At 48.6% G+C, this 18,772-nt stretch overlaps 1 protein-coding gene and 1 long non-coding RNA gene across 3 annotated transcripts in view; one reads left to right on the plus strand and one right to left on the minus strand.

Moving 5' to 3' along the window:
* Positions 1-14,918, minus strand: part of LOC308068741 (uncharacterized protein) — a 24,815-nt gene extending 9,897 nt beyond the window's left edge. Inside the window, exons 1-4 of one of the 2 annotated variants that reach the window (XM_080399892.1) lie at positions 14,790-14,918; positions 12,755-12,942; positions 12,349-12,477; positions 1-10,493 (exon numbers count right to left, since the gene is read on the minus strand). The exon at positions 1-10,493 is cut by the window's left edge and continues 9,897 nt beyond it. In XM_080399892.1, coding sequence (XP_080256018.1) covers positions 10,403-10,493; positions 12,349-12,477; positions 12,755-12,942; positions 14,790-14,798 — 417 coding nt within the window. In that variant the 5' untranslated portion in view covers positions 14,799-14,918 and the 3' untranslated portion in view covers positions 1-10,402. Of the gene's footprint in view, positions 10,494-12,308; positions 12,478-12,754; positions 12,943-14,789 lie in introns of both variants that reach the window. The other variant, XM_080399893.1, reaches the window with a different exon arrangement.
* The window catches only part of LOC308068744, a 111,875-nt gene that overhangs the window by 92,597 nt on the left and 506 nt on the right, over positions 1-18,772 (plus strand). Inside the window, exons 6-7 of the long non-coding RNA XR_013930089.1 lie at positions 1-16,970; positions 17,294-17,401. The exon at positions 1-16,970 is cut by the window's left edge and continues 28,424 nt beyond it. This is a non-coding gene — a long non-coding RNA (uncharacterized lncRNA). The remainder of the gene's footprint in view (positions 16,971-17,293; positions 17,402-18,772) is intronic.

The following is an 18,772-nucleotide window of genomic DNA, read 5'->3' on the forward strand; positions in this document are numbered from 1 at the left end:
CAGAGCCCAGTCTTTCTCCTGCTGCCCGCTGACCTACTTGAACTGGATAAAATGCATCATCACCTTACACAACAGCTTTTCCCTTAATGCACACCAGAAAACTAGGGATTTTCTCTTGGAAATTTCCAGGGGAAACTCTTACTTTCCTGGTCAGAAATGTCTGTCTGAGGAAATTCAGCTTTTTCTGTAAGGAAGCTTGAAAATGCAGGGAAGTGGGGGTTACCTTCCAGTCTCCCCCACATTTCCCAGTTAGAGAGGAAATCTGTACAACCGTGCAGCTGCCGGAATTTGATAATAGATGGTTTCTGCAAATACATGATCCAAGGCTACAAGACTTACTCGCAAGCCAGCAGCACTGACTAATGCTAGCTGTGCCAAATGAGTGCTAGTAAAACCTTCAGGCTACACCCAGTTGTCATGTGTTGTTGCAAATGCTGTGGCATGTCCTGCAAATCTTCATGGTTTGAGAATCACAGAAAGCACAGTGAAGTCACCCTTTCAAACTCCCTTGCCCAAGAAGTCTGCTTGTTATTGTCTTCTGCTCAGCAAGTTTGCTGGTGATACAAAACTGGGAGGAGTGGCCGATACACCAGAAGGCTGCAGTGCTGTTCAGCGAGACGTGGACAGGCTGGAGAGTTGTGTGGAGAGGAACCTAATAAAGTTCAACCAAGGCAACTGTAAGGTCCTGCACCTGGGGAGGAACAACCCCGGGCGCCAGCACAGACGAGGGCTTGACCTGCTGGAGGGCAGCTCTGCGGAGAAGGACCTGGGGGTGCTGGTGCCCAGCACATGGTGCAGTGCCCGGGGGGCCAGCAGTGTGCCCTGTGGCCAAGAAGGCCGATGGCATCCCGGGGGGCATGAGGAGGAGCGCGGCCAGCAGGGGAGGGAGGTGATCTCCCCCTCTGCTCTGCCCTGGTGAGGCTCATCTGGAGCGCTGTGCCCGGTGCTGGGCTCCCCGGTTCGGGAGAGACAGGGAACTGCTGCAGAGGGGCCGGCGGAGGCTACAGAGATGGTGGGGGGAGTGGGGCATCTCCCTGGTGAGGAAAGGCTGAGGGAGCCGGGCCTGTTCAGCCTGGAGAAGAGAAGGCTGAGAGGGATCTTATCAGTGCACACAAATCCCTTAAGGGCAGTGGCAGGAGGATGGGGACAGGCTCTTTTCAGCGGTGCCCAGCGGCAGGACAAGGGGCAACTGGCACAAACTGCAACACAAGAAGTTCCATCTGAACGTGAGGAAGAACTTCTTTACCCTGAGGGTGACAGCACACTGGCACAGGCTGCCCTGAGAGGCTGTGGGGTCTCCTTCTCTGGAGACGTTCAAAACCTGCCTGGATGCAACTCTGTGCAACGCACTATAGGACAACCTGCTTTAGCAGGGGGTTGAACTGAATGGTTTCCAGAGGTCCCTTCCAACTCTGACCATCCTGTGGTTCTGCGATTGCTCCAGTGTGTGCATTTCACAGTGACAGTAGATAAAACCAATCTACTGTGGGTCATCAACACTGGTGTGACTGTGACCTCTGAGCATGGTGGGTCTCTCTTATGAACGGGAACATCCTTGCTTCATGTCTCCAGCTGACCAGTCTCTTGGTGGCCACGAAGAGACTTTGTTTCACAGAGCAGAATGCAGTGTCAAAAGCCCCAAAAGGACCATTGTGAGTGTGTTCAAACATAAGATTGCCAAACAAGCCCCTGGGACACCGGCAATGGTAGCCCTATAGAAACTGTGGAATGAGCAGGGCTCTGAGATAGCGGTTTGACTCAGAAAACCTTAATACAGCAGCAAGGGAAGAGGTGGCTACACCTCACCAGGTGTTCTGCATGAGGGCAGGGCTGGGCAGAGCCAATTCGGCAGCTGCAGCTGCCTATGAAAGCCTGGCTGGGCAGGTAGGCTGGCTGTTTGGATGGGTGGGTGGGCAAGCAAGCAAGCATGCATGCATGTATGTATGTATGCATACATGAACAGACAGACGGACGCGCAGATGGACGGATGGAAGTAGGTGGGTAAAGTGAGCTTGGAGCAGTAATTTTCTACTCTATTTTCTCCCATTTGCTTTAGCAAAAAATGCTAGGCAGAATGTGGCCTGATCTGGGGCTTGACCAGCTAAGGGTAATTCTCCACTGGCAGAGCTTTTAGGGAACTTGTAACATGTGCTAAAGGTGATGGGACTGCTGGGGGCAGGTGGTGGCTATTTAATGTATAGACTGCTTACTGCTAGTTAGTACTGAGCAGGCAGTGCTGTGGGCTAGTAGCTGATGAGATTTCTTTTGGCGTGGATAGAAAAAGCTGCTCTTGATGCAGAAGTGCTCTCTGATCACTTCTTCAGCAAATGCTGTTAATGGAGCAGTTTTTTCCAGAGAGCCTGCAGGACTTCTGCCTCTTGGATTAGGAATATAAACTAGAAGAGAGGGCACTTTTTCTGTGTTGTAGAAAGTTAAACCTGAGTGACTGATGGGTCAGGTGCTGACCCGCTCCTTGTTTCACAGAGGGTAATAGGGAAACAAGTGGCAATTAGAATAGCCGTGTAACCTTATATTGGTACTGGGCACCCAGGGATGCCCCCTGGGCTATAAATCAGCGTAACATATATTCCTCACCAAAAGCAGACCTCTCTTCTCTGTTATGCTGGTACCTCGTGTGAGTGGAGTCCCAGGATAGGAATAGAGATTTATTTTAAATAATCTCTATTCTGAGATCAAACTGAGATCATCTGCATGGAAATAGTTATTTGTATGCCAGGATAAAAGTGTCCGTGTGGGAAGTTACACCACTACATCCAGATCACAAAGAACCATATCCACTGAGCTAACCCAACATAAAACTCCTGTCCTATATCCAGTGAGCTAATAGACAAGTACACAGCGATGACATCCCATGCACTCTGTTGTACACTGAACAAGGCTACCCATACCTGAACAAGCGTCTTATGACTCTTCTTCTTGTTCTTGTTTTTTATATCTTTTAAAACAACGGTTGTTTCCTACTTGGTAGCCAGTGGTCCTGTTGGACTAGTGTGTGATTCCTACAGTGTTGCCATCAACTGATCTAGATAGCCTTTGCAAGGCTGTGGGTCTGGTTAAATACAACAAAATAAGTAAAAACTACCACCAGTCCCATGGGTTGTAGCTTTTTACATCACATCTTCTCATTCTATATCATTTAGCAATTAGGAAATTGGGAGCCTCAGTTTTAAGGGCTCTTTGTATCCCCAGGCTGTAGCAGACAAAGGCTTCCAAACCTGACTAAATATCCCCTATACCTCAGATCAGTGGGATATGCTATGTTTGTCATATTTCACAAGGGCCCCAGAGCTGTGGAAATTATCATGGGAAATGAACCCAGCCTGAATAACAGCTCATGAATGGCACCACAGCAAAATTTTTGCAGATTCTGGTTAATGCCAAACGGGTGAAAGTTAGCATCTCTGTTCTTTACTAACTGCAGGGCATTCATCCCAAGGAAACTGAACTGAAATTAAATATTGCTTGGCTTGTGGAGTTGTTGTTTGTTCCCAAGGGAAAATGAATTCTCCAGAATGCTTTCCTACAGAAAACTCAAAGCTTGCAGAATTTGCATTTGCCTACCCAAAAGAGTTATTTCAGTGAAGAACTCTCAGCCGGCTCTGAAGCTTGGTTATTTAGGGCTGAGCCTATGTAGGGATGTCAGCGATGCAGCCAACTATTAGCTAAGTTAGCTGTAGAATTTGATCTCTTACATATTTCTCTTTAATAGAAACAGAGCCATCGACAGACTTCATGGTGATTTATGTTTCAGATAGCTCCCTGCCCTTGGTTTGGGGAAACTTTTGTTGTTACCTTATGCCCACGGAATGATTTCTTTAATATAATAGTCTCTCCATCTGATAACTACTGTGAAATAGTATGCTGAGGTGGCAGGGACCATATCCATGTCTTAGAAGCCCTCTCCTTGCTGTGCTGTGGGACAGCGTGTGGGCAGCCACCCACCTACCCATCCGTGTGGTCCAGGCTGCTTTCCTGCCCCAGTGCTGCCTCTCCTCAAATTCCCCAGTGATGACCTTACTGCAGCTATTTCCATGCCTGTAAATCACCTTGCCCATGGGCGGCTATGCTGTTAATTATGTCATGTGAAGACAAATTTACAATGTGGACCAACAGTAAGAAATACTCCTACTTGAAATGATGCAAGATCTATACTCAGCAGGCTCTCTGTAAATCACAGCCAGCTCCACGCACCAGGCGGATGGGCTTTTCCCACCCACTGGCAAAGGTTGTCATTATTGGTTCTGATGGGCCAAAAGAAGGGAGTGCTCCATGACTGTGAGCCAGAGCCTGAAAACTAACCTACGTCACTCCAAGTGGATGGAAAAAGCCTGTTTGTAGATGCCCATGTTCTGAGCGACCTGATTTTCTGTGTGGTTCTGGTGAAAAAAAGAATAATCTTCTATTAGCACCTGAAAACATTACTTATCTGGGAAGAAATTTGCCCCAGATGTGCTGGCTGGGGATGGAGCAATGACTTAAGTGCTTGGTGGTCTCTGGTGCACTGTCCATGTCCCTCTGCACCTCCAGTTACTCATCTGCCTTCAGTCACCCCTTGTCTGGAGAGGACCAGGACAAGTGATGGTGCTGTGGTTTGGACACTGGAGGACCACCTCATAGCCTGGGGACAGAGCTCTCACCTTTTGCAGGTGACCTAGAAAGTTCAGAGGGGAGATAAGAGACATGGAGTGACACTGGCATTTGCTTAAAGAAGCCAGTAGCTATGCTCAGACCTTTAACTTCCTGAAGATCAAATGTGCAGGTGAAAGCAGCTGTTTAACACAGAGCTGGAGTATTTCAGCATGCATTTCCCATACCAATCTCATTTCTTTCCATAGAAAAGGCAAACTGACCTGAGAGATCTCCTAGGACATCACCAGAGCTGGGCTGGGTTATCCCTGTCCCCGACTGGTGGCTTTCCCCTCCCAGTTCCTGCCTCTGTTGACCTTTGCAGTTCAGCTAGAAGAAAAGCCAAAGCAAAGTTTCCAGCTGACGGGATGTCAGCCAGATGCAGGGGCATCCTGGTGGGACGTGCCCAATAGTTGGGCTACTCTTGCCAAGAGGAGGGAAGTCCAAGTTCAGCTGTCTAGGAGCAGCTGTTTATGTCTAAGAGACACTCAGTGTGGGCTCCAAAATTTGGGAACATCTTCCATCCTTTCTGTAAAACTCTTTTGCAATTAATGTTCTCAGTAAGCACTAAGTCTGGGTTGGGTGCCAGGGAAGTGCTGCTAAAGGAAAAACCAACAGTTCATGAATGATCAGTTTAAACAACAAAAATGAAATGCCCACCTTGGCATATAGTCATTTTTCCATTTCCTGGCTTTCCAGTAATTTCCAAGGCCGTTGCCATGTAAATCCACTGAACAAACATCTCACATTACCGCCCACTTGCTCCCTGCATGGCGTCCCAGAGTCTGGACATCCATCCAGGCACCCCCGTCTTCCTTTCAGGTCCAGCTTTGCTGGCTAACCACCCTATGTGGGTTTTCAGTGCAAACTAAGCATCCCTCACAAAAAAAAAAAAAAATTATGGCAATTAATCTCTCTGCTGTATCCAGTGTAGTCCTAGGCTTTTCTCACAACAGGAAAGGGCATCTGTGACACTCGCAGGCAGCACACCAGTGGGCAAAAAGCATGCCAGAGTGGGGTGATCCTTTTTCTCTCCTTCGTCTCACTGAGAAATGGTGGCAGTCCAAAGTAACGTGGGCCTCCTTCCACCTCTCTTGCTAAAACTGTGTTTCTATAGCTGACCCTGACTTTTAGCACAATAATTTCACTGCTTTTTCCAGGTGACAAAAAAAAGCTGGGTCTGCTTCAGCGGGGCTGTCTGCCTTACTGTTCAGTGCTGCTGAGTGGGCGCTCTCTTGGCAAAATGCTGTGTCCCTGACGCAGAGCAAGGGTGGGTTTCAGGGCCTTGAGGTGGTGGGGACAGGTGGGTCACTGCCACTTCCAGGTCAGAGGAGCCCAGAGGACCTGCGTGGATGCAGCAGTTGCTCCTGGAACCACGTTTTAGGTGGAAGCCTTCAGCTTTGCAGGGCTCCCATGGCTTCTCCAAGGAAGGGCAAGTCCAGAGAGTGGTTGCAACTCTCTGCTTGTCATCATGGTAAAACTTGCCTTGACAGCTCCAGGGCAGCCAGCAAACACCTGCAAGTGTGGTCCCACAGGTGGTGGGAGGACCTGGCATGTCCTGAGTCCTCCTGTGCACCCCATCTCACTGCTTTGCCAGGGCATGGCATCCCCAAAACCAGAGCTGTCTTGCATCATATTGGCTGTGGTGGGCTCATGTGACTGTCTCCCTTCTCGTGCTCCTCCGCATGCCTGACAAGACAGCCCCGGTTAAAATTACGCTGGTGTAATGCCTCAGGGCTTTTATTTTTTGACAGTGCATATGGAAGGCAGCTGTCAATTAGCAGCTGAAAAAATAGCCTGCAGGGCTAATGAGAGCAAACCTAATAGAGACCTCTTCCAAATTGTTTCCATCCATTTTTCAGGGCTTTTAATTGCTGTCATATTAGAAGGATGCCAGAAGGAAAACACAGGAGGGAAAGCCCCGTTTGGAGGTAGATTTCTCTGTGCCAGGACTGACTCAGAGGTAACCGCCTTCCCTGAACTTCATTTACAGGAGTTTCTCAAGTTGTTTCCAAAGCTACGTTTGGAGCTGGGCCCCAGCCAGCTCCTGCAATCCCTTTTTCCCTGCAGTGAGGATGGAACCAGGATGTGATACCATCCGCCACAGCCGGATCGAAGGCTGGGGACAGATGCTGTCTCCCATGCACCTGCAGCACTTGATTATTTTTTTAAAGGAATATAGTCAAGAAGGGAATAATATGTACTAAAACAGCAATGGTAAAATATTTCATATTTCTAAATTCTTACCAAATAAAAGGCTTCCTATTTATTGTTGGTGAGGGCTGTGATGGAGCCCCACTGCATTAGGTGCTGCAGCAGAAAGTGAGGGGGAAACAAGGCAATGAATGAAACATGGAGAGGGCAGCAAGGACAAGAAAACAAAGTGATTTATGAAACTATTATATATAGACAGAAAGACTTACCTTTAATCCCTACATGGATTTAGATGAATTCATTTCTGACAGTGGATATATTCACCTGAGGGGCTTTTCTTAGGCTCAGCCTTTGAAATGAGGGGTGAATGGCTGCTGTCTCATGGTTACAGATACATGTTTTTTTTTGTGGTGAGATCAGCCCTCCATGCATGATGTGGGTATCCTAAGAGGTGTTATGTTGCCCAGCATTCATTCTTTTCCTCTCAACAGCTTGTTGCTCTGTAAATACTATCTATCTGCTTGTCTGCCTGGACCGCATCCTGGTTCAAAGGTATCCATCATCCAAGGATCTGCTGCTGCACTGTCTGGTGTTGTACAGCTGTTTGCTTCTGGATCCCAGCTGTGGTGGATGTGCTTTGTCCAGCCCTTAGCTAGTACAAAAGCTGCAGAATCGTGGAGGGCAGGAGAACACATGCACTTGAAGATAATTGAGAAATAAGGATTGAAAGCGTGTGCTAAATGGAAATAAGGGGTTGTACTTACTTGTGGTGTTACCCAAGAGCAGGCTGTAGGAGGTGCTTGACTTGGTAAATAGGCTGATGAAAACACAGATAATACAGGGGTCATCAGAGAAGGCATGTGGCTGGCCTTTTGGATTGATACCTGCTCTTTGTTATTAATCTTTTTCACAGTTAATAAGGTACCCAAGGGTTTGTACAAGCATGTTTGAAGAGAGAACCAAGGGTTCCTCTGGATGAAGGCACTATCAGCCCTATGCACAGGGTTTATAAATTAATATATGCCAGTACCAAAATCTTGAATCAAACCGGTAGATTTTGCAAAAGGTTGGGCTAAGGGTGAGCCAGTCCAGCATGTCCTAACGCGGCCATTAAAAGCACATAAAAAATGAGCTGGGAGGCTTGTGACGGCAGCCACAAGACCATGCGCTGCAGGGCGGCCCCACCATCGGAGCTTCCTGCTGCCTGCAGCAGATAAGGAAGCCCCAAGCAAACAAATTCATCTCCTTGCCAGTGCCACGAGTGCAACGCCTCTGCGAGGCCTCAGCCACTGCCAGGGTCAGCTGCGAGCCCTAAGGGATGCTGCAGTCCGTAAAGGGGTTTCCCAGGGTGGATTGTGTTTTGCTCAGCCCCACTCACTGTAAATCACTCGGCAGGAAAGGGACTGGAAGGGAGGGGATGCCATTTCCTGATGTGCCGGAGCCTGCTGGGATCGAGTTACATTAATTAAAGCCTGATGCATGATTTCAACCCGTGGGCCAGTGCACGCTGGTGTCAAAGGGCTGAAGTCCCACCCGGGGAGGCTGCTGCCATGAATTTCCCGGTGCAGCGCTTGTGGTGCTGCCCCTTCCTGGGGACGGGGGCCCAAGCCATCCACACAGCGGGGCACAGCCCCTGCGGGCAGCTGCTCAGGATGCTGGGATGGGGGCCAGCTGCAAGGCTGTGGGTGATGGGTCAGAGATGCAGCCCTTGTGGCAATGGGGCAGTGCAACTTTTTTGAGGCTTACTAGGCAAAAAAAAAAAAAAAAAAAAAAAAGCAAGCATTTCTTCCTGGCTTTGCCGTGATGTTTGACCCATCCTGTGTTTCACCAGCATGGCTTAAATAGGGGCTAATGCACCAAGTGTGCCTCTAATAACCCTGGGACAGTAGCAGCTTAGCAAAATAAACTTTCCCCAGCTGCACTGGTCTGGAAACAAGCCCACTCAGCTGCTTCCCATGCTGGCTCTTCTTTCTGGACCCGCCTTGCAAATCTGGGCCAGACCGGGACAAACCAGGGATGAGCCTGACCCAGGGAACATGCTGTTTGGGGAACACAGTGTCCTGCCTGGGGGCACTGCAGGGACAGTGTAGGATCAGTGGTTTTGTTCTAGCTCACCTGCCCCGGAGCCAGCACGGGGAGTTGCTCGGCACAGCCAAGTGTCAGGCTGGGAAGCCCTGGACATCTGGCCTAAGGATGGATCTTTGCCCAGCTGCAGTTGGATATGCTTGTTACGGGAGAACAAGCTCAACAGTAAAGGCAGAAGGGAGGAGAAAAGCGGAGAAGGTGCCATCCATGACCCTGATGCTCTCCAGGACCACCGTAAGTACCTTCACCACCTCCTCTTCCCTCTTTGGAGACTCTTCCTGTGTTCGGACACTGACAACTTTCAGTGCGGGTGTGAAACATACTGGCTAAAACTCTTGCCTTCACATAAAATAAAGATGCAGCATGATGGCTGGTTGCTCACCTATAAGTCCTAGTGAGATGAAGCCCTTTTTGCCCCTCAGATTCATGGAGTGCTGAATGCCTGGCTACCACGTGCAAGGCAGGAAGGACCTGGAGCATCTACCCCATCTATCTATCCATCCATCCTGCTTCCCCAGACCATCTGTGAGGTCATGAACCCCCAGCACTGCTGCAAGCTCATGTGTGGCGGGGTACAGCAGGGACGCAGTGGTCCGAGCACCGAGCCAGCCATCTGTTTCGTTAAATGCCACGTGTGCACTGTGTTTTTAAAAGGGAACAAGGCAAAACAACCCCTCATGAGATAATGGATTGCAAAGTCCTACAGGGTCAGCTCCTTCTCTGCAGTGTGTCTGATGGCTGGGTCTGAAAGTCAGCTCTGAAGAGAGCTGGGCACACAAAAAGGGGCTCTGTTTGTCTTTCCAGGACAGGCAAGGCCCTGCACTAGAAGGGAAACAGCAGGAGGAGGCTCCAGGCTTTATTTATGTTCAATAAGTGCTGAGAAGCAGGGAACAGAAACCCAGGGATGGGGGCAGTTCAGGTAGGCAGCGCTTAGGGACAGGGAACCTTAGGAGACAGCTGGGAGCAGAGAAAGGCTTCAGGTATGTGCTGATGTTTTGGGTTTTTTTTTTGCATATGATTGTGAAGGTGTTTTTGTAATTGTATTTCCAGTTTTATACTCAGCTGTCTTCTTTCTGAGGTTTTACACCTATGTGTGGTTGGTGTTTAATGTGGTCTTAGGTGGTACCAATGAGCTAGAGGAGGGGAGACATTGTCCCTTAGTGCCAGTAAGCAACAGGACAGGTCCTGGTGCAAAAAGGGGTTGCCCAGGACATTGCATCCCAAAGGGCATTCCTTACCAGGACTTGAGCACTACGTGGGTATGGCCAGTTGCCCGCATTTGCAGGGAGAACCAAAACTAGCAGGAGGATGCATAGTAGATGGTTAAGGTCCATCCATCCATCCCCAAAAGGAGCTGGTGTGTCAGCCCTGTTAAGGACTCACCATGGGACTATGTTTCCTCTCTCTTCCCTGATGAAGAAGCTGCTGGATTTAGGTGTGAGGTGAGGGCTTCTCACTCCTATTGAGCACAGAGTCTAAATCCCTTGTTTTCTCAAACTGAAAGGAAACGTTTTCTTCAGCCAAGCTCTTGGCGGCTTTCCTGGGGGCAGGTGGTCAGAAGCATGGTGTCAGCTCTCACAGTCCTCCTTTGCACGCAGTCTCCTTGCCTGCAGAGATCGAAAACAAGGCAATTATTTCCCTCAGTTGGCTGCCTCACCTTCAGTTGACAGGATGCAAGCGAGCTCATCCCCCTGGCCACGCTCTGCCTCGACACCAGGGACTGACATCAGGGTCGAAACATCTCAGGCTCTGTGCAAGCTAAGGCATTCCTGTGATGCCTGGGGCCTGATGCAGTCCGGAGGGGACTGAGACTCACAACAACACAGAGAAGCAGCATCAACTACCCTTTTTCATTGATATGTAAATGCAAACCCATCTTCTCACTTTCCCTCCTGGGGATTTCTGACCTGTGTCTAAATCAGCCTTGGGCTTGGACTAAGCCTAACCCAGCACTCATCTGCAGGCTGAGCTCCCGAGGACTTAGTAAACCCTTAACCTTCCTGGCAAACACGGAGGAATGGGCTACCGTGCCAACCCTATGGAGGAGTCAACAGGAGCACTGCTGGTCCCCTGCAGAAACAACCACCTTGGTGGGCTTGTTTGAAGCAAATGAGGTTTTAGTACATAAAGAACCTGGGCTAGGTGAGCTGCCCCTCAAATTTATATCAGGACTGTCACTGGTCCCATTGGAATAGGTTTGGGGCTTCCATGATTGCCACCACCCACAAAAGCAGACTCCTCTAGAAGTGCTGGAGGGGGCATCTGCCCAGCTTTTTTTCTTCTTTTTTTTTTTTTTTTTTTTTGGACAGGCATTATCCAGCAGGTGATGATCTCCCATCATCTGAGAGACCTTTCTCTGCCTTTTAAGATTATTCTTGAAAGAGGACTGCTCAATATCAGTCACAGGTAGTTTCAGAGGTGATGGAGAAGACTGTAAAAAGACCTGCCCATGGCTTAAGCCCATGGCAAAAATTATGATGTGATGGAGAGACACCTGCATGGGGAGCAGGACTTGTTGGGAGATGGCTGTGCTGTGATCTCAGGTACGCTCCGTCCTCCCCTCTGCCCGGCAATGGTGCAAGGTGTTCATCCCTCCACCCACCCTCCAGACTGAAGCCTCTGCAGGTGTTAAAGACATCAAGTGACCACCCTCCTGCTGGCGTTTTTCCATCTGCCTGTGCTCAACAGCTCATAATTTTTGAGCTGTAGGCTGGGTGCAAAGAGTAACGGGGCATTTCTGGGGCACCTGGAGATGAGAATAACCCACAGGTGAGATAGAGCTGGGTCTGGGACTGCACAGCGCTGGGATCTTCCAAGGCATGGGCTTGGAAGTGACAACTCCAATAATGTTAAGTGGGGGGGAAAAAACACAGCAAGCCCTCTAGGCTTATGTCAGCTGAGCAGCAGGAGAAAAAGTGATTTCTTCCAAGAAACATCCCTTAAACCTCCAGTCCAAAATACTTTCCGTGCTTTTGTTGCTCAACAGCACACCAGCGCTCTCCTGGGGAATGGTTTTCTTTAAAAGAAATGCAGTGGTTTCGCAGGGAAGGGAGAGGCATGGGTGACAGCCAGGTTCACTGAGGGGTGGGGGTCTCTGTCCAACCTGAAATCTAGAAACCTCTTTACCTCATCCCACACAAAATAGCCTCCCTTCAATTACCCAGGTGCCCTCAAGCTTGTCAGGCCACTGATGAAATAAAGTCAGGGAGACGACAGTTTCTTCCACCATCTCCAGGCTCCTGGGCACCGTCACCTCAACCCTACCCATGCAGCAACAGTGCCTCTGCAACCCTTCTGAGCCTGGGTCCAGGCTTGCATGAGTGCCCCTGCATTCAAAAGCACATGGGCAGAGGTCTAAACCCCTGCACTTCATTAAGGGTCAGGCTCATGCTTAAAACTAAGTGATTCTGGATGTTGTCCACCTCCTGCTGTGCCCTTTCACGGCAGGAGAAGGCTCCTTGCATCAACAAGTCCTTCTGGAAACACGTTGGGGTTATGTCATCTCCCTTGCCTCCTCTGCGGGTGTAAACTGGCATGACCTCATCGACTTCGAGAGAGCCCTTGGCTCTGGATGCGCTTCTATAATCAGCTCTGTAAATAAAAGAAGAGGGAAAATGATGAATGACACCCAAAGTTATCCAGCCAGCCAGGGCAGATTACTCACAGGCACTGCGTGTAAGTGACCTTGAAAATAAATTCCAGCTAAATTCTTTAAAAAACTTCAAGGGGAGGGTGGGGAGGTGAAGTAAACTGAACTTAAAATTCACACTTTCTGACTTTTTAAGTCCTATCCAGCAGAAAAAGGAGAGATTAGTTCTGTGTGTGTCCTGGGAAAGAGCAGGACATGATGTCAATCAATATACATCACCTGTGAGGGCTTCCAAAGGTGATGGGTGCTAGCCAGCCCTCTGAGGGTGTCTTCCAGCCATTTGGGGAGGGATGCTGCAGCAGACGTAAGGGCTTTGAAAATCCAGCTCTAGAAATGTGCTTCATCAGGACAAAGCAGAACTTAATTAGGGCTGGCTGGAAGGTTTTTTTCTTTGTGAGGCTGCTCTCCTGCAAAACAGATCTTTTGTCAGAATGGGAATATTATTAGGAATTTTAGAAACAAGGCGGATGCTGTCATCTAAAATGCATTCTTCAAAAAAAAAAATGCTCCTTCGAGGGCTTTGATGTGATTCAGTTATTTGTTCATTTGACTGTCAATGACACATTTTATAACAGAAAACTGCTCTAGAAATGGAGCCTTTCCAGGTGGGGTGATGTATGAATATTTTGGATGAAAACAATTTAAAATTTTTGCAGTCTCCCATTTGAATGGGAAACTTCAATTGCTGGCACAGCAGCTGATCAATTCACCCTTGTGCTCTAAACTCAACAACCTCCAGTAACCTAATAAAGATAAATTTTAAATATAAGTTGCTGGTTAAATGTCAGTAACAAATATATTCCTCCTGGTCCTTTCCCTTACTTCCCACAGAAGACATTTTAACAGCTTGAGTGATGCTGCTTTTATGATGCACAAGTCATTTTGCTAAACAGCATGATAAAAGTTTGTTCAGGCAGGAATTTCATTAACTTCAGGGTGCTTGTTGCACTTAGCGGCATTGGGCTTGGCACACAGGAATAATGGGTTCCAGGGCCTGAAATTTCCATTATTTCCCATCCAGATTATTTAAAAATCATTGGATGGATTATAAAAGGCTGCTGAACAATGAATGTACTGTTGTTTCTTATTATTCGTTGCTGTGCCCAGATGTTTGGTGTTTCAGGGTTCCCTAAGAGCACTTCAGGATGCCATAGAGGGAAATACATCCTGTAAAACAATTCCTAAATCTTAGTTTTGTCCTCATAAAGCAAAATTATGAGTGTTTGCGAGTGGGGTGAAGCAGCAGTAAGTTCCTGCCAGAGCCAATGGTGCTGCTGAGTGTTTCCATCGCATCTTTTCCTCTATGAGGCTCTGTGCAAAGCAGGACCATCCTGCTTCACAGAGGGGGAAACTGAGGCACGGCAAGGAAAACTGGCATCCTGCAGTGCCATACAAACCTGAACACGGGATCGACCCTTCTTTTCCACCCCAAGCCAGGGTTTCCCATGTGCCTATGACCAGATCCCTCCTGAGTGATACCCATCATGGAGATGTGCCTGCATCTTTTCTCCCCCAGGTTTGCACACCCTGTGGGAAGAAGGTGATGGGGACCGGCGGTACGCAGTTACTGGCTTTATGCCTCCCAGCTAGCTCCCACTTGTGGGATGTACATTGAAAAAAGACCCACCTAAATCCAATTTGCTCCCAGGCCACATCTGTCTGGGCCATCCGGAGCACAGGTTTATGGGTGAGGGATGCACAGGACCTTATAATGGCCATTGTCAGAGCCCATGGGCTGGCTCTGCTCCGCTCACCAGCCGTTTTATGGGTGCCAGCTCCGTGATTAATGCAAATTGGACAAGGCTCCAAAATAAATATCCTGCCTCTGTGCTCACGAGCAGGTTGTGTGCATGGGGAATGCCACTACTGTAACTAAATTGCTAATAAAAACACCGTGTTCTCACAGAATAAATAGCCCTGTGGCTTAAATTAAATAGTTAAGTGAAATATGGAGATGCTGGGTGCATCCCAAAATATCCCCTCTGAGAAGAATTCCTGGAGGGTCCCATCCTGAGCAGTGGTGGGCCTGGTCCTCCCTGCCATGTGAGGTTCCCCCCTGCTCTCCGCCCCTGCAGCCATTTGGAAAGGATGGATGAGCTCATAGGGCAGTTTCAGCCGAGTTTTGCATAGTTTTGCGAAAGAAATTCCCGGTTCAGAGCATTTAAGTGTCAGTAACTGTGACGGGAAGGGTGTGAAGAGGGAGGAGAGTGGGATGGGAGGTGCAGAAAGCAATCCCCATCAGGGGAGTACTCACATCTTTCATGGTGGCAGCTTCATTGCCATCTCCACAGGCTTGGTCAGAATTAAGGTGTGATGGGTATGACGTTACTAGGCTAAACCACGTCAGTGGCAAAACACAGGCTAAGAGAAGCCTTTCCCAGCACTAGTGACATTCAAAGAAGCTGAGGATGTGAGGATTTAACAATAATTTGCAAAGCTTATACAAAGGAAGGGAAACAGAACAACTTTCAGTTTCATTTTGAGTGGCTATTTTTCCGCTGGCATTGCTCTCCGGAAGATCTTACAAGTCAAAAAAAAACCCCCACACCCCAAGGCCTCAGTAGAAATGCTTGCATCAAAAGGTAATTCTGTTTGCAATGTTTGGCAGGTGAAGAAAGGTTTTCATGTCTCAGTTGTCTCTGCTGACGACTGGGAGATGTCTCCTGTGACAACTCAGAGGCTCGGATGGAGTTAGCTGGTTTTTCCAAGGGCAGATGGACTTTTGCATTGAGCTTTTCTGGAGGTTAGGCCTCTCTACAGGGCTCCTGTGGTGTTATGTGCCAGTCCAGAGGTAGAAATGAAAGCTGAATTTAGGGATCTCTTTACTGGTGTCCTGCCTCAGCCATTAGTCTGGAAACCATGTGAGGAAAATGGACTAAATTATATTCTTGATGCTGTTATTGTCATACAGTCTTCCAGTTCTTAATTTATGGAGTGTGGACGTCTCTTTTTTTTAGAAAATTATTTCAAAGCTGGCTTCAGTCTTTTAAACAGCCAACTTTCCTTTACTGTTTATTGTTATATTCCTTTTAAATTTTATGGCCCAGTCTGTGCTAAAAGCCATTCTCCCTATGCTGATGTCACATTGCTGATGTAAAAAGGGCTGTTTCCAGCAAGAAGCGGAGAGCAGGACTGTGGTCTGTATTCCCCAAATCCTGTACACATGTTCTCCCATCAGGCCAATTAGGAAATTATTAAGAAAAGCAAATTCCTGACTTTGGACCAAGGTGAGCCAGCGGCCGTGCCTCAGTTTCCCCTCTGTCAAAGGGCAGTGATGGCAGCAGCCTATTTCACCCCGAGGCAGTGCCATGCACCCAGACTGGGCTGTGTCAGTGTGGGTGATGTGTATGAGTGATGCTAATTGCATGGTGAGCTTTTACTCAGTGCTCTGGGGATTTTTTCCAGCTGGCTATTTCCAGCCTTACTCTTTCCAACACAGAGGCAGATTTACAAGGGGAATTACACCGGCTGCGGCTCACTGCTTCCCTTGCCAGCTCTCTCCTAAAAGCTCCTGTGGGGTATCTCACAGCACTAGCGGGCTCACGTCTGTCTAGTGATGGAAACCCACCCTTAAAGACCTATGTTTAACCTCCTTTTTAATGCCTTTGCTTCTCACCCGCATCTAATGGTGCTTAGTCCATAGATGCATCTGATGATGCTTAGTCCACGTATGAATTGCACTTTTTCCAGCTCAGCCTCCTCTTTAAGGCTCAGGTTTTACTCTCCTCAGGTGACTCGTTTTAGAGATTGTTTTTTGCCTGCTTCAGAGCCCTGTGCCATGATGGCCAGCAGCAGGGAGCTGCTGTAGCGGATGGCAGCAGTTGCCTCCCCACTGCACAGACGGCAGGTGAGATCCTCTGCACCCTTGAACATCCCTCCCACATCCCACTGCACCCTGGACAGGTCCTCAGTGTTGGCCACCTTGGCAGCAGCACTGTTATTTTGGGACATGGGGAATTTGCTCAGACTGGTGCTCACTGGCACAGCAGTGCAAAATGGAGTGGCTGTGGAGACTACCCAGCTTGGTCAGGGTTCCTTTGATTATTTCTTTTTGGCACATTCAATGTCACAATGAAAATCCTGCAAAAGCCTAAGAGAAAATGTCAGGAGGAATTGGAAGGAAGGTCCCGCATTGCCAGCATCAAGGATGCTCCTGCATCAAGGGATGCTCCCATGGTGCTGGCAGTGACTTGTAGAGGCACATCTCCAGCCCTGCTGAGGTGGCTTTGGTTCTCGTGCACATCCGCCAGTGCAGGGTCTGCCCAGCTTGTGGTCTCTGTGTCTGCACCTTTTCCTTTCACTCTCCTTCATCTTTTATTCCCTGAGAAAACATCATTTTACATAAAAGTTTGATCTTACCCAGGACCAACTGGCCAGCCTGTCCTTCCCAAGAGAAATGAATAAAGAATAAAACCTGACTGTGTGGCAGATAAAGGTACATCCACAACGTTTTCAGCTTTGAGGGGGAGATTTGCACTTGCCTGGGATATTGCAGAGAGCAAGGAAAAATGCCCAGCTCAGCACACAAAACACGACCCCGAAGAGCAGGGCAGCTCGGGGAGATTTCTGGCTCACACCTCCATCCCTCGTAACGGGCAAAGATCCCTGTGGTTTATGGAAGACTTGCTTTTCAGCTAAACAGAATGTCTCCCAGGGCGTATTTGCCCTCCTTGAGATCCAAAATATTTATAAAAACGTATGAAGTTTGTTATACATCCCAAACTTCTGTAATGAAAAACTTTTGCTCTCCTCCTGCAGCCAGTGAGGAGCATCACTCCGGGTTAAGGGTGGGCTGCTGGGATGTGTGGGGAGGAGATCCCACCCTTCCTCTGTCCGGGTGCCCAGTGAAAATCATGTTTGATCATGGTAAGAAACATGTTTTTTCCCATGAGTGGAAGGTGTCTTTGTCTTTTCTTCTTGGATTCCCTTTCTTCTGCGTTTTTACATGAAAATAAAAGGGGGAAAAAAGAGAACGGGGTTTGGGTTTTTACCCAGGAAGCAAACTTTAGGGACAATCTGAGCAAACCATGAGCCTTGTGAAAGGGTGCTGGGGAGCTGCGAGGGTCTGGTGGCCACAACCTTTCCCCTGACACTTATCCCTTTGGAGATGTGCAGCATATCAGGTCTGATCCCCATCCCCACACCCCCATGGAGGTGACAGACTCCCAGTAGCAAGGAAATGGGGCAGGACCCTCTCCAGACCAACACAGGCGCTGAGGAACAGAAGGAGGACCTCCCACCACATATGTCCAGGCTTAAAGCAAAGATGCTGCAAAATTGTGGTCTTCAAAGTGTGTGGGCTCTTCAGGACCTTGCCTTTGGAGGCAAGAGGGGTCACTGAGGACATCCTCTCCTCCCAGCACAGGAAGCCACCGAGTGATGGGAAGCAACCTCTTCACAGGGGCTCAGACTGAAAGCCTGGGGCGTGCCTGCCTGCACCGTGAAATATTTATTCCGTGTGGCATGCTCGATTTCTTTTCCAAGTTCCCCCCCTCCCCCCCTTGTTTTTTATCCATCTCTCTTCCTTTTCAGACATGCCTTATTCCAGTATTTATGGGCAATACATGGCAAAAGACCAGAAGGGGTTTTTTTCCCCTGGACCCTGTTTTAAGAATTACTTCCCCTCGCCATCCTGCCCAGAAAGACCCATGGAAATTAGGAATGGAAAGGACCTGCAACGTTGGGTTTTGTGCTGCTGCCAAGGCGAGACTTCCCAGAGCGATGCAATCTCTAGAGCTTCGGTTATTTGATGTTTAACAGACCCAGGTGTATTGCTGATGCAGAGATGAAAGCTCACACTTTCCAGGACAGGCACAGGGCAGTCTGGTGGCCTGGGCTTGGCTTTGGGCTGCCGTTCCCTGGTTCCTCAGGGAACACAGTGGCCACCAAAGGGGTTGGCTCAGGCTGAAAGCCACCACGGGAAGCCACAACCTTCCCCCAAAGCGAAATTCTGCTTTACTGATGCTGACATAAAGCCAGAGAAAGTCTCTTTGGATGAAAAATCAAACGTCTTGTCCCGCCATATCCCTCTCTGGCTCTCAGCTTGCAAAACAGAAGTTGGCCACCAGTACCCCAACTCTACTGCTAAACGTGCTAAATATGACTTTAATTTCTGCTCTGCTTTCTTGCCACAGGTTTTGAAAGAGCAACTGCTTGCAGCCCAGGCCAGTGCATTCTTGGATGCAAAGTTGGTATAGTTAATAGGGGAACAAGAAGTCTTTGGCATGACGCACTGTC

The sequence above is a fragment of the Falco punctatus genome, assembly GCF_963210335.1.
Source record: "Falco punctatus genome assembly, chromosome: 8".
Lineage (NCBI taxonomy): Eukaryota > Metazoa > Chordata > Aves > Falconiformes > Falconidae > Falco > Falco punctatus.